This window comes from Anastrepha ludens, chromosome 2, assembly GCF_028408465.1.
Source record: "Anastrepha ludens isolate Willacy chromosome 2, idAnaLude1.1, whole genome shotgun sequence".
Classification (NCBI taxonomy): Eukaryota; Metazoa; Arthropoda; class Insecta; order Diptera; family Tephritidae; genus Anastrepha; species Anastrepha ludens.
Genome location: NC_071498.1, coordinates 106,170,182 through 106,196,825, shown reverse-complemented (window position 1 = coordinate 106,196,825; position 26,644 = coordinate 106,170,182). Strand labels below are relative to the sequence as shown.

At 30.7% G+C, this 26,644-nt stretch overlaps 1 protein-coding gene across 1 annotated transcript in view; it reads right to left on the bottom strand.

The window, feature by feature from the left end:
• LOC128871700 (protein held out wings-like) overlaps positions 1-26,644 on the bottom strand; it is an 89,280-nt gene that overhangs the window by 2,439 nt on the left and 60,197 nt on the right. The window contains exons 4-6 of the mRNA XM_054113674.1: positions 18,207-18,347; positions 17,531-17,630; positions 12,855-13,160 (exon numbers count right to left, since the gene is read on the bottom strand). Coding sequence (XP_053969649.1) covers positions 12,855-13,160; positions 17,531-17,630; positions 18,207-18,347 — 547 coding nt within the window. The remainder of the gene's footprint in view (positions 1-12,854; positions 13,161-17,530; positions 17,631-18,206; positions 18,348-26,644) is intronic.

Sequence of the window (26,644 nt, the reverse complement as noted above, 5' to 3'; positions counted from 1 at the left end):
GCTAAGTAACCATCTTTACCATAACGTTTTGCTTAAATTTTCTTTGGAATGAATCGTATATGCACTATCTGTTTGTTGTATATGTTTATGTGTGTATATATAAATAATTCATGTTTTCGTTACATTTTTTTAAACGCGTAAGCTCAACCAATAAGTGATTTCTAATTTACCAAGCTTAAAACTACAGATGAATGTGTGATAAAGATAGCTTAGCACTAATTGAAATTCTGATTGATTACCCGCAAGACGAAAAAAAACCTTATCGAAGCCTGAAATCTGCTAATTTGTGAATAAACCTTAATGTGTAGATGTGAACAAGAGTACGTGCACTCCTATGCATGAAATAACCTCTCTCTAAAATAAGGAAAATTTCACTGATTCTCTTATTTTTCTGCAACCAATAATCCTTTGTTACTGTATTTTATTTCAACCTACAGACATGTAAGTATGCCCTTACTTATATTTCTTGTGTAGTAATTAACTTTGACTAGGCAACTTAATTATTTGGACGGACATCGGTGAGCTGCTTGTGTTTTATACAGTTTATTTCCGAAGAACGAAAAAACTATTTTATGGCTTTTGACGACAAGAACTATGCACTATATATGTGTGTATATATGTATAAAGAAAGTGAATGCAGTAACTTAAACGTAGGGTTTATAAATAAGACAAATAGCTTTTTGAGTGCGAAAACAACTTTCACCTACTTCGGTGAAAGCTCAAGAAATAACTGTATTTAGTATGAATGCTCTCATGTAACAAAAAGTAATCTCATTCTTGTGTAAGCTAAATACACGCCATACTTAATAACTTGTCATAGATAGTAAATATTTGTAAATTAACCCTCTTAGCACCATTGCGATTCGACGCCACATTTTCTTATTTTTTCTAACTATAAATATGTAAATCGAAGCTATATAACTACGTAAATTGTAAATGTGAAAACTCTTAAAAGTATAATAATAAAATAGTGTAAACACTAAATTTGCATTTTCCATAACACTGAGATAGGCATATTTATTTCCGCATTTTTGTGTATTTGTAAGAAGATCAAAGACAATGGCACTATGTGGAAAAATTTGACGGGGAGAAGGTATGCTCACGAAAGTAAAGTAGAGCTACAAGAAAGGAATAAACAAAGTATATGAAAATAACGACATACATATGTGTATACTGGGATTGTAGCCCTACAGCTTTATGAGGATATATATGGTATGTACACTATGATGCAAAGATACATAAAATATTTATGTGCTACAAATTTAGTATATAGAATTAGAAGAAATCAAAAACTATAATACCCTTCGGCATAAGTGTGCAGCATAATAATAATATAAAAAGGGAATCAATCAATTCAAATACAAAAAGTTGTAAATTACAATGAAATTGCAGTTGGGGTAAGGTAAAAGAAAATAATAAAAATCGAAATAAATAAAAAATTAATATATAAATAAAATAAAAATTAAATAAAAAGAAAATGAAAGTAGAAAAAAAAAATAAAATAAAATAACAAAAATAAAAATTAGAAAAAAATTGTATTAAATTATAAATATTAAAAAAAATATGTATACAAACAAATAGTAAAATTAATAATAATAAAAATATAAACAATAATAATAGAATAATAAAAATTGAGATAAAATAATAAAAAATGAGATAAAATAATAAACATTGAGATGAAATTATAAAAAATGAGAAAAAAAAATAAAAATAAAAACAATAAAAAAAACATAAAAATAAAAACAATAAAAAAACATAAAAATAAAAACAATAAAAAAAATAAAAACAATAAAAAAATAATAATAATAATAAAAATAAAAACAATAAAAAAATAATAAATATAAAAACAATAAAAAAATAATAAAAATAAAAACAATAAAAAATAATAAAAGTAATAATAAAAAAATAATAATAATAATAAAAAATACAAATAAAAAACAATAACAGAAATTGAAAAAAAATAGAACGAAATAAGTAAAAAATACAATAAACTAAAATAAGATAAATATAATATGAAATAAATAAAGTAATTAAATTAAATTAAAAAAATTAAATAAAACTTAATTATTCTATAAATATATACTTTAAAAACAACAAATAAAATTAATTTAATTGAAATAATATACAATAATATTTTATATATTTATTAAAAAGAAATAAAATGTAACAAAAATCAAATTAAAATAAAAAATCAAATAGAATTAAAAAAAAATTAAAAAGATACAAAAAAATTAATACAAAATAATAATAATACAAAAAAATTATAATACACAATAATATTAATAACAAAAATCAATAAGCAAATGCAAAAATTCAAACACAGTAAAAAAATACTAACTAAACCAATTTCAAAATTTGAAAACAATAAAAAAGAAATGTAAAGTAACTAAATTTAAATAATATTTAATAATACTTTAAATTACATAATAAACTGTAATAAAATACCATAAAAGAACAATGTAAAACAAAAAACCATAATCAAATACGATAAACAAATTAAAATAATATACTAATATAACAATAAATTATATATAAAAAATTGTATTTTAAATATAATAAAGAATATAAAACCAAACATATCAAATAAAATAAAACATTTTAACAAATTAAAACTATATATATTGAAAAATTAAAAAAATTTACAAAAAAAGTTTCAAACCATTGAAAAATTTGTAACCATGTGAAACATAAGTAAAATTAAATATATTTAACTGAAATAATATAAAATAATACTTTACATATTAAACTCAAACAAAATGTAATAACACACAAGGAGCAAAAATTAAAAAGAATTAAAAAATATTAATTAATTAAATAAAAAAATTAAAAACATCAAATCAAATTTAAAAAAATTCAAATATAAAATAAAACTATAGATATTAACAAAACCATAAAAAATGTACATGAAATGAAACGTAATAAGATATAGCAAAAAACAAATTAATATAAAAAATTATTTAGTAAAATAAAGTAATCGAAGAACATTATACAAAAAAAAAAACAAAATGTATTATCTCTTTAATAATTTAAACAAACACAATTTTAAATAAAAGAATTAAAAAATAAATAATTTAAAAACAATAAAGAAATGTGCAAACTATAGCAAAATTAACTGAATTCAAAGTAATTTATATGAAATAATATATAGCATTTATATATTGTAATTTAACAAAAAATAAAAAAAATATATTTTATACATGTATGTTATGTAACATATTTATTATTTCGATTGAATACATTTTATTTTGCTGAATTTCGTGCTATTTCTAATGTAATTTATGTTTGAAAATTTTTTTATTATTATATTTTTATCTAGTTTTCTATTTTTCATTTTTATTATTTTATTTTTAATTTATTCTTATTTTTTTCTTCTTTTTTTAATGACATTGTTTTTTGTTTTTTATTTTATTTTATCATTTTTTATTTTAATTTGGTTCTTGCTATAATTTATTAGATCTAACTTCAGTTTTATTAAATAAAATATAACAAAAAAATTAAAAAACTAATAATATAAATAAAATAAAATAAAATATTTAAATAAAATAAAATATTCCAATAAAATAATATAATAAATATTCAAATAAAAAATTTAAATGAAATCAAAAATAAACTATTTACACAAAATAAAAAAATTGGCAATAATAAAAAATTGTAATTAAATCAAAAATAAACTATTTACACAAAATAAATAAATTAAAAACTAAAAAAAAACTTTACCAATAAAAATTTCATTATAGAGTAAAATATAGCCAATTTACCTAATATAAAATGCAAAATCATACAATATTATTTAAAAATAACAGCAGTATACTAAAATTTTCACTGAACAGAAGAAAGAAAAATAAAATAAATTTTACAAAGGAAAATAAAACCATATCAATAATAAAATGCAAAAATATGTAATAAAACTAAAATAGCAATAAAATGGTAGTACAAAAATAAATATAAAATATTAAAAAATAAATATAAAAGTAAAATAATAAATATATATATATATATATATATATATATATATATAATATGTGAAAATTAAGTTGTTTAGTCACAATATTAAAATGCGAAAATCGAAAATAGCAAATAAGCTACAATAATAAACTAAAATTGCACTTAGTCTAAAAATACATAAGAACATACGCTGCGTCTAGAAAGACACGCAATAAAATGTATTTATCAAAAGAGCTAAAGAGAAGAATATAGTTTTTATGTCAAGCCCTACAGAAAGCATAGATGATAAGTTTATCCTAAAGCATATTGAAATATATTATATAATTAAGTAAATACCTACAAATGTGTATAAAGATTTAGTGAAGAATTTAAAACAAGGGCTTAATACATTTTGCTCGTAACTAGAATATACTCATTATACTTTTCCTTTTCTTTTTTTTCTGTTTTGTTTATTCTTAAAATGTTTCAGAGAATCAAAAAGCACTAGAAATTAATTAAAATAACTAAATATCATACATTGCAAAACAAAAGCTACTTACGTTTAGTTTTTATACGAGTAACTCATTTTTTATACCTAATAATATTGATATACATATGTATGTGTGTATATATAGAATTCGTGGCTAATTAAAAATCACTTATTAGTATTCGCAGTGTGAAATTTGGAAATTTTGAATGTGAATTGCATACGTTTTTAGAGCAGGCGCTGTAAATTTCGAAATCGATTTGCATATACGATGCCAAAAACAAATTTCTTACTATTGTTGAAACAATAATTTTTCAAATTTCCTCTAATATTCCATAAATCCGTTGTTTTAATTTTAAATTTTTAATTTTGAGTATTGTTGTTGCTAGTTTTTGTTGCATGTGCATGCCCCGAAAACTCACTGGTTTTCAATCGTTCGTTTAACGCTGTTTTTTTTCTGTTTTACATAGTCTAAATTGAATTATACATATATGTGTGTATGTATGAATTTATATGTACATATAAAGTTGGAGCTTAATACGCTTCTTCCGCATCTCTTAACAAATAACAACAAGGCACACATTTATTCTTCTATTAAGTTGTTGTTACCAAAATTGTTACCTGTTTGTTTCGCATATGGTATATAGTATGTATGTATGTAATAGCAGTATGTATATTTACTGTTTGAAACGACTAAAATTTACAAATTCACTAAACCTACTTTTTCATTCCTCATTTATTTCACTTGTTTCACTTTTTTTCTTACTCAATGGTGAAGAAAAAATTACAATAAATTATTTAAAAAGGGCTTGGTTGGTAAAACGTTCAAAAGACGGAGCCGGCATGCAAATATCGACCAACTGCATTTTTGGCAACAACAAAAAGTTTATTTGTTTGTTTGTTTGTTTGTGTGTTCGAGAATGTTCAAATGTTGTTGACGAATTTCAAAGTAGGTACATATGCAGGTCGGTTGGTAATTTTTTATAGAAAAAAAGAAGGAAATATAAAAACGAAATAATTAATTGTAAATCTTGATTCGAGAATGAAAATCATTTTCTTAGTGGACTTACAATAACGAGTTGTTTTAATTCGGATTAGAAATTTTTGTTGTTTTAATTATGCGTAAATTTTAAATAAATTGAAAAGCTTTTGATTTATTCTTATTTAGGGTTTAGTAAGGAAGCAGATGATTATCATGAATTTTGTTATTTATTTGACTCATGTTATTATTGCTGTTATTATAACTATTTTTTTTTTATTGTGGTTAAACATTTTATTCTGGAAAAGAAAATGTTAGAAAAATGTAAGCAATTGCATTGAAGGCTTATGTTAAAAGCCAAAGAAGTCTCTAAGTTCCTGCTACTAATTCTGCGCTTTGCCCTACAACAATTACAAATGCAACTCTGCAAATCGAAAGAGTGGTGAATAAATGGAAAACTGTGTCTCCTATTATGGTTGGTTATTTTTTTCCAATACTCGTGCATACGCATAAGAGCCAAAAAAAAAATATGTACAATAAATTCTACTCCACTCCAGTTTTCTCCAGGTATTAAGAAATGTCACGCGCGAAGGGTATTGTATGGAGCTGACAATTTCTAAAGCCCGAGAAACCTGTAAAATCTGAATCACTCCAAAAGCCGCAAAACCTGGAAAGTTTTGTGTGGAGTTCTAGCTGAATATTACTGATAGTTGACTCAATGAAGTTGAGATCAATGGCAATCAGTCTAACAATAAAAGCAGAATGCTTGGTAATTTCGCGAAGATGACAAATAACATCCGCAGGTCCACGAACCGCAATTATCACCCGTAACTTCTTGTTTACAGACAATTTAGATTAGGTGCGTAACAAACTATAACCGTGAAAAAAAAGTAATGGAAATTATGGTAGTAGGACGAGACGCACTAAATGTGCATAAAGCCCATAAACGATTAGTTCGCAGATTAAAAATATATTTGCTTAACCCAAGAAGAACTTTAAGAAAAAGAGATTGAGGGTGCTTAAACTTGTATATTTCGCCTTTATCTACAGGGTGCGCCATCTTTTATGTCGGTATGAAAACATTGAATAACTTTGAAAAAAAATAACTAATTTGTATTTGGTATTTTTATTTGGTTTGGTTATTTACAATTTATTAAAACTATTTTTAGAATACAATATCAATCAAATGGTCACCTTTATTAGAAATCACAAACTGTGATCTTTTTTCTGCGTTTGTCATCACCTTGTCAAGCATTTCGGGTTTTATAACATCGATTTCGCGTTGTTTCGGTGTAAAGCGATACATGGTTGAAATTATACTGAATTGAGTATCTAAAACATGCATGTTGAAGTCGATCGGTTGGTAAATGACAAAGTTATTCAGCGTTTACATACCGACATAAAAGACGGCGCACCCTGTAGGTAAATGTTACTTGAAGTTCAAGTTTATAAAATTGTTCTAGATTATCGCACACATCCTTAAAATGCATTTAGGACAAGCTTTTCAGTGTTTTTTTTTTCTTCTTTTTTTTATTGTATACCACAAAGTCGAAGTCCTACGGTTTTATGCCACCTCCGAAAAGTAATTTTTTAAGCGAAGTTTTTTCATGGTAGAAATATACTCGAGGAACCGACGGGGAACTAACATATAATGAAGTGAGTTGATATTTACAGCCCGCGGGAAACGATATTACATTAGTTTTGACCATTTTTCTTTCTTTCTATTGAATTTTCTTTATTATTATTATTATTTTTTTTTTTTTTTTAAGTACAGCTAAAGTTTCAAACTTTATACAAAAATTAAAAAAAAATCCGCAAACTTTTCATCACAATTCCATGCCTTTAAATTAGAATATCTAGAAAGAGTTTTGGTATGTTTTTTTTATGACTTATTAAATTTTAGTATAATAAAGTCCAAGTTTGAAGTTGCTAAAAATTGTCATTGATTTTTTATAATTTTTCCCCCTGACTGTGTTTCACATTTTCTACATAGAGTAGAATGGGGTAAGATAGGTATGGGGGCACAATAGGTAGGGGGGGGTTTTCGTCGCACTGTTTTTGCAGAGGTCACTCGTCTTATGTGAATTGAATACGTGGTGGGGAACAACGTTCGCGACTGTCATTTCGGCCATCACCATTGATTAGTTATCCTAGTTCTGCCGTCGTTTAGTTTTTTGTGAGCTTTTCTCCGACATAGCATTTTTTTTATTCTACGGTGCAGTGCATTTAATGCATGTAAATATTTGTCAGGTGAGTTTTATTTTACGTAGAAAATAATGCTGAACACTAATAATGTGTTAGTTTTTTGATATTTTTGTTTTTAAAAAAAATATCGACACTAACATAAAACATGTGCTTGGGGGCACTATAGGTCAGCCGTCTGGGGGCATTATAGGTCACTACTTTTAATTGAAAAAAATAAATTTTAAATGTTTTTGCAGCAACATGGTGCGTAATTATGTGCGAAAACGCCGAAACGAAGTGAAGAGGACGTAAAAAACGCAATCGCGGAAGTCCGAGATGGCGCTAGTGTTCGATCAGCCTCTAAACAATTTAAAATTCCGTTCGAAACATTACGTGCTCGCGTGATGAATTAAAGAAAAATTCCTAACTTTTATAACATGTGCAGTGTTCATACTCTATAAATAAAAGTTAAAACGTTACTTTCCAAGCCATGTACATTGTTATTTTCCCCTCACATATAGTGACCTATCGTGCCCCCCGATTTTAAAAATATCGAAAAAAAGGACCTTTGTCTTATTGAATGCAGCTTCCAAAATATTTAGCCAAATATAAGTCAGTATAACCAAAATGTTAGCAGATAAATAATCTTTCAAAATCTTGCTTATTTTTCAAAATCAATGCAAAAACACCGTAGCAAGAGCTCTCCAAAAAAAAATGACCTATCTTACCCCATTCTACTCTACTCGTATAAAGAAATATCGTACAACGAATACTCTAGAGTCTAGACGATTTGTATTATGTATGGCATACCCTAGCCAACTAAATTATTCGTTGGCAGACCTATTTCAATGTCGGTTGGCGATACTCACCCTCGCCCAACATTCAAAGGTCCATAAAACTACCACAGAATTTCGCGCGAACAGTTCACGAGCTGCCTCAATGGCTGTTGTCATCGTCCACGCCTTCATGCCATACAACAGAATGGGCGTGATGAGAGACGAGACGAGCAGCAAGAGAGAATTTTAGTCTCCTCATTTGCCTATTTACGCCAAAGTAGCGCGCAATAAACATGGAGTTTAACAGTTGCATGTCAAGGCTGCCATTGTTAACGATTTTATTCAGATATCATCATTGCAGAGTTGCATTTGTTCTTTAACCTAGGTTTTTCTGAATGGCACATTTATGACCAGTAAATGAAATTAACTGCTGTTAATATGTAAAACTTATATAACACACTAAAAATGATAAACAAACAACAAATAGTAAATATGTAACGAACAAAAAAAATCTATATACATACATGCATAAATGCATATGTAAGCAGATATGCAAAATGGTACTTAGAGATTATTAAATGCAAGCAAAATTAAGAGTAATGCAAAAAAAAGTAAAAGAATAACATTACGAAAACAATAACATTACGGTTGGGTACATCTACTCGCCTGTCTAATCTGCTACAAAAAAAACTATTTATTTTCTAACGATAATTGGAACAGACATAAAAATTCGGTGTGTGACAGATTAGGCAGGTTTTTGTTCGACAGCTGCTTATTATTTGGGGAACACTGTAAAAACGCGCTATAATTGTTCTTCAGTAGATGGAGAAAAAATATGAAGTGAAAAGTGTGTTTACAAAAAGTGTTTTTTCTTTGGTCGCTAATCTCAGGCCTGCATTATACATCCGACGACACAAAACAAAATTAAAAAAAAAAAACACGCATCCATATGATTTTACCATTTAATTTTTCCATTTTTTAATTCAATTTTCACTAATTTTCAATAAAAATATATAGTTCTTTTTTTAAGAAAAATCTTCTGAATCAAAGTTACAAACTTTAACAGTAATTCAATAAAATTCATTAAACTTTCAGCAAAATTCCGAAATTTTTAAAAACTTTTGAATATGCAGTTTTTTAAATCATTAAATTTTATTATAATAATATAGAGGTTTCAAGTGCCCCAAAAATTGGGTAGAATTTAGAATTTTTTTTTTTTTTTTTTTTTTTGTTGGTCCTTGAGGTAAACACATTTTTTATAATATTTAGAGGAAAAGTTCAACATCGTAAGCAAAACAAAGTTATACGAAAACAACGCTATTTTTGAGGCACTTAAGGGGGCAGCCTGCTTTAGAGGATTCAAAAAATCGATTTTTTTTTTCATATTCAAGCAAATTCAAAATATTTTCGGAGTTACAGAAGAAATTGTGAGCAAGCGTCGAGCAGGTATACGAGCGGCCGGATCGCTCGAAGTGTGATTTCTCGATTTTTTATTTTTACTAATTTTTCCTAATTGGCGGGAAAGATAGGGAAAAAGTTAGACGTCCTATCGAAACGAAAAAACATTGACTGTATTCGGAAATAAATACTCTTCTAGTTGAACTTAAAAAACCTGAAGAAAGTTATGATTAACCCACTTTTTAAACAATCTAAGTGAATTTGTTTTTATAAAAAATTTTTTTTTTTATAATTAGCGGAAAATTGTTGAATTTCTCACTTTTTGTTCAATTTTCTTGGTTTAACTAGAAGCTATACAATACTAAAATAAAAATTTGTTTGGGTTTTTGGTTTCAGATGAAAATTGCGACCTGCATCTTTCCCGCCGCACGACACACTCGAGGCGCCTCGGCAAAATGCTTGTACTAGGCATAATATGACATATATTTTAATGAAAAAATTTGAGAAGACTGTTGAAATATATATCTACCTAAAAATAAAACCTGAAAGTTTCGTTTCAATCGAATATTTCTTTCCTTCCCAAAAAAATCCACGAAAAAATCGATTATTTGAAGCCTCTAAAGCAGGCTCCCCCCTTAAAACTTTCACTTTAACAGACTAAAATTGAATGATCTATAAAAGTGCATACTAAAAAGTTTTATAAAAATTCGCATTAAAAAATGTGGAAATTTTAATCGATTTCACTCAATTTCATACAAAGTGTAAAACTTTGGCTTATAAAGCTTTTGTGAAAAAATGAAGTACATTTTTATAGAAAATTAGTAAAACCAAAAAAATATATTAAAAAAGAAAACTTATAAAAAAAAAAAGTTAAATGTGAAAATTTAAATAAAAAACAAATTAATTAAATGTAAACATTTGAATTAAAAAAAAAAAATTTAATGTCAAAATTTATAATCACGCGTTTTTTTTTTCTTTTTTCCGGCCACTGGTGTAAGTGAGCGTGAAGATGTCTCCGAGACCATTCTGCGTTATTCAACATCCCTTGTGCATCATATTACGTGACTGATTTTGACTTTTTACTAGCCTACACATACATCCGCTGAATTTCCCTCTTCTATGGCTGATTTGGAGTCAAAGATTACTATCAATAAAGCGAACTTAATTAACACATCGGCTAAGCATTAAAAATTTTCAAATGCTTTGGAAAACCCGGGAAAAGAAGCGTATCTAGTTTTTCGAACTCAAATTGATCTTATAAAAAAAAAATTAACTAATTATTTATGATATTTGAAAAAATTGTTTTTATGATTTCATTCTCCGATGTTTTTATCTAATAGGTATGACTATTCAATAATGATACTGACGCCTGCGATCACCAGCATGGTTTTCGCATGTGGTAACTCTCGCTTCAGTAAGGATATCTGTAAACCAGACACTAAACCTTTTTTTTTTTTTGTTCTTTTTTGTTTCTTTTTAGTTTTTAAGAAAAGTATTCCATTAAGAACGGTAACGCATAGACAACACAAATTGTGAAATTTCACATTGAGCTTGGAAAAACCGTCACTTCCGAAATGAATGAAAATATCGCAGAAACTGGTACTCTGGTTAGATCTGTGCACCTTTAACGAGTTCCTGAAAGTCAAGTAATATTGACTAGTTGATATTACTACCTTCTATTTTCTTGCTGAACTCTGTGAAAGGCTGAGGAAGGAACGATCCGTATTGTGAATTGACAAGACACGAGTACTACATTATGCCAATGTGCTGGCTTGTTTATTCTCCACTGTTGGGCAAGAAGATTTCCAGACAAGTACAGTATGCCAGTTATATAAACCATCGGTTCTTATGTCGTGCAACCTGCATCTGTTTCCTCAGGTGAGATGTGCTTAAAAAGGCAAAAGATCTGAGTTCAATGAAAGTTTACAAGAAAATGCGACGCGCGATCTGGAGGAGGCAGCAGAGACTTCCAGCACTGTTTGGAACAGCGAAAGATGAATATGAAGCATTTTAAGGTTACAATGGTAGGTAGGATATTCAGGATGATTGTGAGTAAATATGTATGAAATAGAAATAAAATGTTTTACAGTGTCAGTCGCGTTATTTAATAGATACCCCACCTCAAACAGCGCGCTCTGTTATTTAATTAAAAAGCTGAATAAAACCTATCAGTAGGGTAAAACAGTATTTGTACTTCCCAAAACAGCTGAAGACCATCGCTTTGAAGCAAAACATTTTTTGTTTCTCTTTTCTGCAGCAATTTTGTGCATACTCCTTATACATGTATGCTTGTATGTATATGTGTATGGATTGATCCTATATTAATACTATCGAGGACAAGTAATATCGAAGTGATCTGCTCCACACGCCTATTTATATAATTACATATACATATACACTCATGATTGACTATAAGTAAATTTATTATTGCCTTATCTTTATTTTTAGACTAACTGAGTGCTATGCCTCCTAACTATGTAATACCGTAAACCTCGCCTAAAATTATTAAAATTATTTAAAAAGTTAATTAAGTAGCTGTTGCAGAGATGTGATGTATGTTGTTGTTGCTGGTGTGTTGTAAATGCTGTTTATATGTATTAAAAGTTTTTATGTAAGTATATGGTAATTGTATGTATGTATTTGGTAAATTGTCGGATGTGTTATTATTGCTCGCATTTCCAGAAAAAGCTCACTATTTTCTTGTTTATTATTAAATATCAATCATTATTGTGTTTTATCAAGACGCTTCTACTCTTAACCACAAAGAGTTTTAATTAAATGTACTTTGCTGTTTGTTAATGTTTATATTCATGTAATATATGTATGTATGTATATATATAAAATATGTTTTGTTTTTTTTTTTGTTTTTTGCTTTTCTCTCTACCACAAATAATCAAATTTGTGTTTTTATTTTGATAAAAACATCAAGTTCTAGTTATAAACAAAAAAACAAAAACAAATAAATACATAACGATAACAAAAAACATAATAAAAAATTATTATTGCAAAATCGATTAATCATCAATGAATGAATTAATTAATTATTAAAATAGTAAAAGTAGAGTAGATAGATAGATTTAAAAAGCTTATCTAGCAAACAACCCACCGCTATGGTCTGTGTATTCCGTCAGCAAGGGATTACCGGCAGCGAGAGCAGCATAATTCGCATAATCGCCATATGGTGCGAAAATCATGCCGTGTGCGGGATTCTCGAATGCATTGGGCGCAGCTTGGCCGGACAGTATGCTCGCCGCTGTAGTGGGCACGGTCATGCGTTGCGAGAGTATCAACGGAGCGCCCAAGGTGGTGGCTTGTGGAGCGCGTATCTGCGGTGCCAGGCCAGGCAATGCTGGCGCTAGTAGACGACTTTCAGCCGATGCAGCGATCACACGACGCCATTCCTCCTCACAGGCTGTACGTATGACAAAATAGTGAGCGAGAAAAGAAACAAAAACAAAACAAGAAAACAGTATTGAGTGTTTAGATGGAAAAAGTTGAATGCACTATTAACGCTACCACAATAAATGTACTTATTTTCTAAACAAATAAAAAATAAATAATATTATAAAAATATTGCTTAAATGACTAACTAATAAACTATTATACTAAATAAATAATATAATAATTTTAAACTTAGTCTTCATACAGATAAACCTAAAATATTGAAAATTCAACAAAACAGAAATTTAGTAACAAATTTTCAAACGGCAGGAATTATGCTTTTTCCCATTCGAAGAGAACTCCAATAGTCCAAGAAATAGATTTTTGTGGCTTAAAGGGTTATATACCTATGAAATGAGGTGTATTAGCAAAAAATGGTTACAAATTTAATCTTCAAAATAATAGCCATCGCTAGGGACACATTTTCCCATCTCTCAGGCAATTTGTGGATGCCGCGCCAAAAAACTTGGCCGCAAACCTATCACCGAGCCATTTTTTGGCTTCTTCGTGAGAATTGAAGCGCTGCTCGGAAAGTGCGTGGCCCATCGATGCAAACAAACGATAATCGGAAGGCGCCAAGTCTGGTGAGTAAGCCGCATGCACCAGCGGTTCCCAATCGTTAGCTTAGGTTAGGTAGTGATGGTTGCCCAGAGAGTAGGGCCCACTTGGACGAAAAAGTTTGGTTCATCCTTTGTGATACCATTGCGAGAGGGTGAAGGAAAAAAGGGGAGAAAGGGAAAGGATGGGGAATGGTGAGTGTTTGTGGTTCCCAATCGTACGTCTCCATCAATTCCCAGGTCACTCTTGTTCGATGTGGCGGTGCATTGTCATCAAGAAAAATTACTTTGTGACGCCGATCGGCATATTCTGGGCGTTTTCGGTGTATAGCGCTCTTCAAATCGACCAATTGTCGTTGGTAGCGTGCACCGTCAACTGTTTCACTTGGTTTTGATAGCTCGTACCAAATCATACCACGCTGATCCCAGAAAACACACAGAATTGTTTTGCGGCCGATGCGATTTGGTTTGGCCGTTGTTTTTGGCTTGTGGCCGGGCGGACCATACGATCGTTTACGCTTGGGATTGGAGAAATACACCCGTAACGATTCGATGCAAAAAAGACTTCATTTTGCACCGGGAGAGCAGTATTTCACAAATGATTTTTCGGTTCTCAACGATGTCCGCAAACCGTAGTTGAAGGCACGAAATTCGACATTTTTAGAGCGACAAAAATGCATTGTTGTATGAAACGTAAGAAACAATGAACTGAATATTGTTGACAGATGACAGTCGAAAAAAACAAGACATTGGGGAAGGTTTAAAAATACTCCTAGCGCCATCTATGGACTAATAGCTGAAAGCCTCATTTCATAGGTATATACCTGGTACGTCCAGAATTTTCAAAAAAATCGATCTTTCAAAAGTATAGAATCTTAAGAATGTACTGTTAAATTTTCATGCGGAAATTTGAGAAAATAGCTTCTACAGCCTATTAACTAGGCAGAGAGCGGTCCGCGCGCTCCAAACTTGGGGGAGAAGTGCCTCTTAGGGTTTGAATCGAGATTTTATTTGATTTTTACGTTTTTTAACTAATGGACGAGATCGAAAGACTAAGCGAACGATTTAAAGGAGTCAAGCATTCTTATTTTTGTGGTGTTCTTCCAAATTTTTTGCCCTGCATATTGCATTTAAGGGGCATAATGTAAAAATTATCGGTTAAAAAATATACAATATACACAAAAAACAAAAAAAAACAAATTTGGAAAAAATTTAATTCAAGAAACCTAAATGGAATGTAGAGATATGTACCTACTAATTGTGTTTTGCTTGTATTTTTCAAAATGGTAAAATGTAGATCAGAATAAGAGCAAAGCAAAATACATCCTCGACCATGATTTTTATTTTTACTATTTTTTTTTTTCCAAACGAATAAAAATATTATTAGCAAAAATAAAAATATTATTCCAAAAGAATAAAAATAAGCAAAATCTGTGGTTATAAAGCATACCGAATCTGGTAAAAAAAAATTTAGAAAATCATCACATAAAATGTTCAAGCTATTTGTTTCATTTCCCATTTCCCTTACTATTACAGTTTTTGTGTACATAAATACAATTTCAAAATATGTAAGTGCATAGGAATGAAGACGTGATCAAGGAATTTGACGAGATTTGAAAATTTGCATCGAAACTCTACTCAATAATCTACTGGCCTTATTCGGAACTCATAAGGCTCATTCTAGCGGTGTACTTTGGGGCATTTATTCCTTAAAGTAAAGATGTGGCAAAGGAATTCGGCCGTACTTGCCCTCAACTTCCGAATATATGCACAATTATGTACATACATATGTATGTATAAATAAAATTAAAATTTAAGAACTGAAAATCTAAATATAATCAGACCTTTCGGAATTTTACAAAATTTTACTTTACAGAAACATTATTTTGATTACTAATTTAAAACACAAAATGTAAATGGAAATGTGAGGCTAAACGTTTGCAAACGTCAAAATTGCTAAAAGCGCTTCTAAAGGGTGGTTAAGTTTCAAGGGTGTTTCAAGGAAATTATTGTCATTTCTCTTTTTTATGATAATATTGGTATGGAACAAAATATTGGCCAAATGGCCGCCGCGGACTCGGCGGCACACCTCCATCCGATGGTCTAAATTTTGAGGTTCTATGCCGTTAATGTGCCGATTTATCTCATCCTTTCGCTTTTGAATTGTTGCTGGCTTATCGACGTAAGGTGTATGGTCTTTCAAATAACCCCAGGTATTTCAAATACCCCAAAGAAAGAAGTCCAACGGTGTCAAATCACATCATCTTGGCGGCCAATTGGCATCGCCGCGACGTGAGATTATTCGACCATCAAATTTTTCGCGCAAAAGAGCCATTGTTTCGACAAGTGGCACCGTCCTGTTGAAACCACATATCGCCCACATCCATATCTTCCAATTCGGGCCATAAAAAGTTCGTTATCATCTCACGATAGCGAACACTATTCACAGTAACGGCCTGACCGGCCTCATTTTGGAAAAAATACGGCCCAATGATGCCGCCGGCCCATAAACCGCACCAAACAGTCACTCTTTGAGGGTGCATTGGTTTTTCGGCAATCACTCTCGGATTATCATTAGCCCAAATGAGGCAATTCTGCTTATTGACGAATCCACTGAGGTGAAAATGTGCCTCATCACTGAAGACGATTTTCTTCGAAAATTGGTCATTCACTGTTGCCATTTCCTGTCACCATTCTGACCATTACTCGATTGTGTATCTTTCCATGGTTCAAATTGAGTTGGTCTGAAATTGAAAATTGTCAAATGAAATGCAGAAAAAAACTTGATATTTAGGTGTGGTTCACACTCAACATCGGCCCTTGAAATTTAACCACCCTTTATTTTACTATATTTTTGTCATGACTCAGATTAACGCCAGCTTTCTTTCTGACAGTAAGATTTTACTCCGAGTCGTTTCAAGAAGATTAATTTCAACGGTTAAAGGGATTCACATCACGTCCCGGGATTTTCTAAGATATACCAAACACATTGAGACATCAGTTTGGTATCGCTCTCTAAAAAAATGTTTAAATTACTTGAAGTCGATAACTTTTAACTTAAAACTTATTATACAATAACTTATTACACAAGGTGGCACAAAATTATTTTCCTCCCTACAAGGAGATTTATACTTTTCATATCATGTGAAGTAGACAGCCGCAGTATACAAACAGACAAGCAATGGGGCGCGTGAAGGTCAAAATAAAGATTCCCACCACTCAAATATGTTTTTATTTTTTATTTAGCATAAAAGTGATTCAAAAACAAAATAAGATGGTTAATTTTGCGCCACGTAGAGGTATATAAATATCAAAGACTAATAAGAGAGAAAAATAGGAATGTAAAATAATAAAAAGCTACTTAATATTTTTTTGTTCCAATTGTGGAACAACATCAAGACGCGCGCCACAAATAGAGGAGGAGCTCGGCTAAACACCCAAAATGGTGTATGCGCCAATTATATATACATATATACCTTTTTTTTGTACAAAAATACATAGGAATGAATATACTTATCTACCTAAATATAATACAGTTTCTAAAAGTATAATTTCTTTTTTTTTTGTTTTTTTTTTTTTTTTTTTAATTTTAATATTATTTGTAGTGTTTAAGGAAGGTGATAGCGGTGGTAGTTGTTTTTTAATGGTTAAATTTTACAATTACGTATTTTGGGCATCAGTACCAATAGTTAATGTTATTCAAAGTAGTTGATTTTCAACAAAATTTATAAAAATAAAAAAAGGCATTAATTAATTAATTAACGGGAGAGTCAGTGTTACATACCTGGAACGGGATTTTTCGCAGACGTATCCCTATAAGTGCCATTAATTATAGCTAATTCCATGAGTTGACGTTTTTTAAGTTCATCTTCGCCTTCGGCTTGCTGTTAGTACAAACATTAATGTAGTCGTGAATTTTTAATACACAAGAGAAAATTATTAGATCATTTCAGTATTAAAAAAAATTTAATTTCGAAATATTTGGTTGATTTGATTTGACTTTTTTTTAAGGGTTTTGTTATGCAATTTGTAAATATGTATGTATGTATTTTAAACATGATTTTCTTATACAAAAACAATTATTTTGATTAATCGGATTATGGAAAAGAGAGCACGCGCACGCAATTAGAGAATTACAGAAACTCTGCTACGAGCAACTCACATACTTACATACTCCTATACATGTTAATGAGCATGTGTGTGTGCCTATGTAGCAAACAGTTTTTGCAACGCTCGCGGTTATAATATTAAAACATTATTTAAGTTATTATTATTTTTTTGTTTTTGTTTTGTTTAATTTGTAGCCACGCGTATGTATTTTTAAAGGGATTTTGTTTGTATTATAAATAGAAATGTAGAAAGTTTTCAATAAATTATCCGTCATAGTAATTCATTCGTTCGCAATAAAACTTAGCCACTGTTAAGCTCCGCATATCAGATGCAAATGCGGTACTACTTACCGGTACGAGCAACTTTTGCACTTCAGCAACAGCCTGCGCTAATTTGACTTTGGCACGATTCTCTGTGTCCTCCACGGTGATCAGCACATGCAGATCATCGGACAAGTGTTCCCAGTTGGGTTTGCCGCGATTTGCATCCTCCTGTAATACAAAACGACATTGTATGCATAATTTTGTGAAAATTTAATTTTTTATGAATATTTTTTATATATATTTAATCCTTTTATTTCTATATGGAACATAGAGCCTCATTTTTTATGAATGGTTGATCGGTTTAAGTGGTGATTCATCCAGAATCCAGCTAACGCTTCCGCACCAGTTTGTTGCCACATTCTCGTTACCAACTTGTTTAAAGGTTATTTACAGTATCACTTTATCCAGTCTGTGCGGTTGAGGAACCTTATCAGGTTGTTGACATCTAAGCCAGAATACTTTATGAATACTTTTGGAGTAATTTTTTCTATTAAAAATGCATTATACTTTTATTTAAGAGGTTACAAATTGCAAAAACATTTTTTTTTTTTTTTCCTCAAAGTACTTCCTATTACCTAACGGATGACATACTCAAAGGGTAAGGGCGGATAATTGGATTTCTAAATATTTTTTCGCTTATGCACAGTCAGATGTGTACCGGTACCGAAAAATTTCGCAAGACAACATTTTTGAAGACGGCCGGACTCATATATTGAACTATGAGCGATAGACTTTCATTTTTAATTCTATGTGATTACCCTTCCGCATTTCTTCCGTTCGAAAACCCGGGCATGCAACCCCATAAAAATAGAAAAATACTTTTCTAAAAGTGGTCACCCTCGTCAGGCAATGACAAACCTCCAAGTGAAAAAGTGTTTCATAAAAACTGCCTGCCGTTCTGAGACGATATATAATTTTAGGTCCCCGCATTTGTAGAAAAGTATCAAGATGCACACCACAAATAAGAGATTATATACATATAATCAAAGTAAAGTTCAGCATGGAGATGAGGATGGAAATTTTTTAATAAATTACATCGGTTCTTGATTTCATAAAGACCTTGCGGAGCATTTGTCTTCAAATCTCATCTAATCTTACGTTGGAGAGAGGGGGGGTCTCGGCAAATATCACGCAATTTTTTTCTGATTGAAACAAAAAAATTGTACATGCTTAAGATTTAATCTCAAGTATGTAATCGTAGTATGATTAAGATCATTCACTAATTCGTTCAAAAGAATATAATTTCATTCATACTTCGACGTTATACATTACTACTGTCAAACCACCATATTTGTTTTATACCAAATAGCTCAATTTAATCTGAATTTGCTTATAACTCTCAGCAATATTGATTACTAGTCTTAACTAGTCGTAAATAAAAGCACGAAGCAACTTTTTTTTCTTTTTACAATAAAAATCCAACGCGTTTACATAAGAAACCCACATTTTGAAAAATCTCACGTGAGATTGGGGGATGGGGGAGGGGGTTGAATAAAATCTCACGACATCTCACCTTTCAGAAAATTGAAAAAAACACCTCACGTAATTTATGGACGCCCCCTTAGGTGAGGTGCATGAAGGGCCGACTCTTAAGGCAAGCCATTTGTAAGATAGTGCCAAAAACCGTCACAGTAGGTAACAGAATGCGCTTCGCAGGATGCCCGTGGCAGCCTTATGAAGGAAATCGCGTTCTGTAAATAATGGGAATGTTTGCTCGAACAAACGATTAATATACTGAAGGATGTTGATTTTGGTTCATTTATTATTATTGAATCTTTAAAAAGAAACCATCCTATACAATCGAGAAAAGTTTTGTTGTTCGCCGTAAATTCAAAATTGCAAGTGCAGTTGCTCCGAACGAAAACGCTTCAAGAAAGAAAAGCTTCATTGAACAAAAGCCGCCATTTTTTCTTTTTTTTTTTTTTGTATTACATTGAAAATATAATTTATACATTTTATGGCCTGTATAGTGAATCACATTTTACTGAATCCTGATATATGTATTTCCTCGTACCACTGAAAAGTTGCAAACATTTTGTATATAAAGCAAGTAGTCTGTTTTGGGTTACTGGTTTAGTATTTACTACTTCCAAGCAATGGCAGCAAGTGTTTCTCTGAACAGAAAAAATAATTTTCTGTACAAAATCTCTACCAAAAAAACTTTGGTAATTATTCCTCTTTGGTTTCTATAGTTTCGGATTTGACTGCGCATGAAAGTAGCTTATAAAATATGTTTACATTTGTAATACCACTAAAACTCTTTACATAACATTTTCTGTTAAGTAAATAAGTTGAATTAATTCCTTACTAAGGGAAGTTTACGCACATAAACTATTCTATAGGAAGTCAAGCATTTATATAAGCCCACTTGCATTTTAAGTTTTAAATGATTTACGCAACTGCACATGCAACATAAGTTATCTACACTAAAAATTGCATAGTACGTGCTTATGTAAAAGCTAACAGCAATCGGGTGGCTGAAACGGTAATTTTATTACTACTATATACATATTATTATTTTCATTTCATTTTTCCCACTTAAGCATGCACTTAAGAGCATAAGTGTAGCATTTAAGTTGGGTACGCATACACCTGCACACCCACAGGTGCATCATGGCATATGTGCTTACATAGGTAGCTGCAAATAAGATTAAGCTCCCCGCTGTCGGTTTATCGCAAACAGGCAGTGAAAGTTATTGGCAACTGTTTTAAAATAAGTGTCAACTGCAAGAACAAAACAGCAGTGACGTACAGGGCCACCATTTAATGCATAAACAGACAAGTGCTTAGATAATCAGTAAACTACATTTCACACAGATGCATAAGAACTGATTGTAATCGGAGAAAATATTTCTGTTATCGTACGAATCTACACATTTCCAGATATTAGTAAAATGTTCAGTGAAAAGTTTACACTTTAGGAGAGGAGGCATCAATTAGACTTCTTCGTCAGGCAACAATTTTTCTGGTGCGTTTAAAAATTTCCATATAAATTTATATGGATAATGCCGATAAGAAAAAAAAATACAAATTAGATTCAATTCTTTTACCTACTTGAAACTACTAAAAATCCACACCCAAATATTTCTTACAAATTTTGAACAAAAAGTGTGAAATTTTTATAAAAATTTAACGAATGTTTATTAATGCAGAATTGAAAACCATGAACAATTTTTGGAATTTTTCTAGTTTTTGTATAAAATGTTCTTAAAATACACATTTATATAAAAAAACAAGTATTCAAAAAAATTAAAATAATATAATAAAAACTGGTCCACATGTCGATGTTCTATTGTCTTGTGGCTGGATATTCACCGGTAAAGCTCAAGAATTTACATCTGTACATAACTGTGGCCTTTAGACAGACTGCAAGCAGGGCCACGCACTATATGCTAGCTGATCTACGTCAAGATATGAATTTTCAAGTGTGCCTCCCATTCAGGAAAGAGTGAAGCAGACATAAAGTTGGCTATAAGAAGGCCATCTATCTTTTTTTCTCTCTTTAATGAGCCCAATATCCACTGTCATATTGGTATAAACAGATATTCCGAAAATTTTGATGCTGCTCATTTAATGCAGCTAAAAAATCGTGTATTTTTTGAATTTGTGGTTATAAGGACCAGGTTTGTATCAGGAGGCGCTGGTGGCGAAATATGAATTGCTTGCGTGGAGAGAAATAATTTTGTATCAGAGGCAACTTAGCTAATAAAAACAGTATTTAAAATATTTAAAAAAATGTAACGCATCATCAGACGTTACTCTGAAAGTATTAGGAGCACCGATAAATGTTTGCTCAACACTAGAGTAAGAGGAAGGCCGAGAACAAGATGGGCCGACGAACTAGAGGACGGCATCAAGAAACTTAGGATAACGAACTGGAAAAAAGTCGCAAGCGTTCGAGACGTATGGAGGTCCCACGTGCAGCAGGCCAAAGCTCACAAAGAGCTGTAGAGCCAAAAGATGATGATGATGATAAATGTTTTTAAAACAATTAATTTTCAATTTTATTATTTTACTTAATTCTCGCCAATTGAAGTAATAATGTGTGGATTAACCTTTTGTCGACAAAGGGAAACATTTTCACTAAAACTTCGAACTTTTCAGTAACTTAGATTTTTTATTTCTATTTCTAAATTGTTTGCCATGCAGTTTAACAACTCTATTAATTCTAATATAACAGGGTGCAGTTAGAAATTGCTTAACATTTCCGTTGAGTTTTAATATTTGTCTTTTGCTGACGGCGTTGTACACATTCTGCCATACAACGCTTGAAATCTTCAAGGAAAAAAAATTCTGAGATCGTCATCCTAATAATTATTAAATTTAAACGGGATTTTTCAGCAATTTCAAACTTGCACTCAGTTATACTAGAATTGAGTGAGATGTAAAACTGTATACCAGAAAAAAAATTAAATTTTGAATTTGAATATTTCATAATTTTTTTTTTTTTTTAATTTTTGTTAAAAGTTCGATTCTTACAGTTTTCATTATTCATACTAAAAGCTACAATATATTGTACGACAAAATTAATGAAAAAATTCAATTGCCAATATTAAAAAAAATTTACTGTGCTGAAACTTTTTTGACTGACTATATCCAGTCCAAAGAGATATTCAATTGCACTGCAGATGGCAGACAATAGATATGATGGACCTGTAAATAGACCAAGAACAGGCGTATACAGTTTACATATAAACCACTTCCTCGCCCAGTAGATCCTGGATTCGAAACCCATTGACAACATGAGAAGGGAAAGATAGCGGAAAAGGAAACAGCAGAAAACTGTAGATCCCTCGCGTTTTTTTTTTTCAACCACAGCAATCATTGTAGGAATAGGGCTGTTATCAGCAACCTTTGCTGTAGGAATTTGCTTCCATATAACGAATGAAAATTTTTTATATAGAGAAAATGGGCAAGACCCGACAAAAAGCAAAAAATGATAAGAAATCAACGCGATCTTTGAGACACTTTTAACTTGCGCTTTGTAGTCACAAATCAATGGGCTAGAAAACTGTATGTTCAAAATTCTTGTAAAAAATCTGCTTCAAAAGTTTGAAATTTTGATGAAAATTTATTAGTTTTTTTAATTTTATCTAAAGTTTGAAATATTAAGATACATGGAATTTTTTGTGGTATAAATATATTTTTATAAAAACAAAAATTAAAAAAAAATAAAAAAATAAAAAAAAAAATTAAAAAAAAAAAATTTTAAAAAAATTAAAAAAAAAAAAATTTTAAAAAGTTAAAAAAAAAAAATTTTTAAAAGTTAAAAAGAAATAATCAAAAAAGATATTAAAGATTAAAAAAACAGTTAAAAAGAAATAATAAAAAACATATTAAAGATTAAAAAAATTGCCAAAACTTTTCAATATGGCGCGCTGCTATTATTTTGAACACAGATGTGTATATGTAATTGTATGCCTGAATATGTAGATGCAATTGTCCATTTCTACGTTTTTCTCACTATTTATTAATAAAGAATTGTAAAAAATTGTAATAATTATTTACTTCTTTTATATTTATATTTATGAGAGGATTTTATACATAAAATTACTGTTTGCGCGCCTGATGTACGATTATATACAAGTATATTACGGATTCCTTTGAATGTAATCAAATGTGTGAAAATGTATGTGTTTGTGTGGCAAAAAAATCAGTTATCGACTTTATTATAATGAAGAAAGTGAATGTGAGCACATCATCAACTCAAAATAGCCAGAAGTTTTGAATACATACATACATACACATATGTATGTAGGTATTTATGTGCAGGCATTAAATCTGATAATTACCAAAGTAATCATCGATCAAAGCGGATAATTTCTAAAACAAAATGACGACTGTCAGGTCAGCATGCCTCGTAAGCTTCTTATATTAGGTGATTATTTCAAGTTATGTACACGAATGCATTCATAAGCATGCAGGCTTGTGTATGAGTGTATGCATGGATGTGCAAGGTAGACTGTAAATTTGATAGAATTAAAACAAAAAAATATGGTAATAATTATTTTTGTATTTAAACAAAAATGATTTCACTCTAAATCAAAATAATAATGAGGATGATTAGAAGTATAAATATTAAAATAAAAAAATTAAAAGCAAACAATACAAAATTTATGGAATTATGCGCGCAAAGAAGAGTATGCTGTAGTGGGCATACAAAAAACAAAAAACGTAAAAATAAATTCAGCTAATAGAGGAAACAAAAAAGTCTGAGCAAAATGTGATATTTTTCGCTTTTGTTGTTTATTAGTTTTAAAATACTTGGCTGATATTTGTAGTTCGGTAACTGACAAAAAAAAAAACTAAAAAAAGGCAAAAATAATAAATATATATTATAAAAATAAAATAGAAAATCCACTTGGTATCATAGCGAAATGACGATCTGAATGCATATGGCCACCTCAAAAAAAAACTCGAAATAGCAACAGCAGGTCGCAAAAGCCAATAACAATAAGAAGAGTGGTAATAAAAATATAGAAAACAAATTTGGAAATCATAAATAAATACTTATTGGACAAACCGCCTACATACAATAAACGTGCAGGCCCTTACACTCGCTTTCACCACCGACTACTTAACCAAAATTTGGTTCATCCAAAGTGGGTGAGTCAACCACTTGACACTTCAAAGTGGCTAAATGTCATCAATAAGTATTTAAAAGCTACTGTGTGGCTATTTGGCGCAATAAAATTAAAAAAAGCAAATAGAAAAACAACAAAACAAAAAATGTTTCAACAAAAATAAAGCAAAGCACTACTTGAATTTTAGAAATTGTTGCCAAGTGTTTATCGAAATGGCAGCGCACCGCCAAAATCAACTCATCTTTCTGCCTTTCTCCCTCTTTTTCTCTCCCTCTCCTTATCTCTCTGTCTCTCTCTCTCTCTCTCTCTTTCGCACATACACAACACCCACAATCATCATATAATGATCGCTGCCAAAAGAACGATCACAGTGAAATAAGCGGCGCTGCTGCTGTCAAGAAAGGGATTGCAGTTCTGTGCCAAAGTTGTTTAGTCAGCACATTTTAATGACGCTTGACTATAGGCGATGAGTGTGTAGCGCAACATTAATACATCAGCCGTCGGTCTTAGTCTTAACGCCCCGACCATCATTTCTATGCAAAAGTATGTGCTTGTAAATATGTCGATAGCTAATAAAAATGACCATTAAAAACTATAATTGTTAAAGATTCTATTTATGTTTTGTAAATAATTTCATGAATTACATTTTTCCTTTACGGAATTGATGCGATTTCACAACACCACCCTCAAAAATTGCGATGCAAATTTCCGATTTTCTAGATGAATACAGCGACAATAATTTCTCGCTTGGTTAACAGTGCAATCAGCAATGTGGGATTTTTGCTGTGTGTAGTTGTTGCTTTTACTAGGCTGGCGTAAATCACTTTCAATTGCCAACTTACTGACGCAGACCAATGCAACTCATAAGAACCCTGCAGGAAAAAGCCAAACTAGTATGAAAATGGTTCAGTTCAGATACTGGTATTGAATAGAAGAAATCATACTAGTTCGCCATAGACTAGAATAATACCAGTAGTAAAATGATCAATTTGCTTCAGAATTAATTCACTTTCCTTTTTAATTTATTTTTTTTTTACTTCTCTTATATTTTTTTTTTATATCTATATATTTTTTTATTTTTTTTTATTATTTACTGCATCCCAATTACTCCTCGTAATTAACATTAAACGGCGGCAGCTTAGCTGCAAGACAATAATATATAACAGGTCACGTAAGTTATAACTAATATTGCACTTAGATATATTAAATAATTGACAAATTGATAAAGAATAAAACGTACACTGTAAAAAGTTTCGAACCATATGGCAAGAATTAAGTAGAGCTGCTTTCTGCATATCAAAGATCAGAGATTTAGGGAGCTGAAGTGTTTTGACGTTGTCTGTCAAATTTTTCTGCATTAATCCATGCGTTGGGATGACAATTGGCAGGATGTACGCCTTCCTTAACTTCCATTAGCGTTTGACATTAATCCCTAAGTCAGAATATTTTGATATTTTTTTCTGCATAAGTTTTTTGCATGTTTTTGTTCAGAGGAACAGCAATATCAATTATATAACCAGTCGTTTGTAACTTATTGATCAAAAAAATGTCTAGCCTACTGTAGCCTCTTGTTGCATTCGTTAAAATTGTTCGGTCATAATACAAAGGATAGTTAGAGTCTTCTCGAACATGTTCTGGGATGTATCTGAAGTGCGGTATTTTGCTGTGATTGACGTTGTACATCTGCGTCAGTTTTAGATGAATTATTATGACATTGTGTCGCTTCAGGTACATAGAGTTTGCCAGCTACCACGTGGTCTAATGTCTCTCTCCGACTATTGCAACTTCGACATCTGTCTGCAGCGGCATTTGGATCTCGCATTACATTTTTAATGTAATTTCTTGTATGGCGAAAATGGTACCCTCCGTTTCGGCGAATAT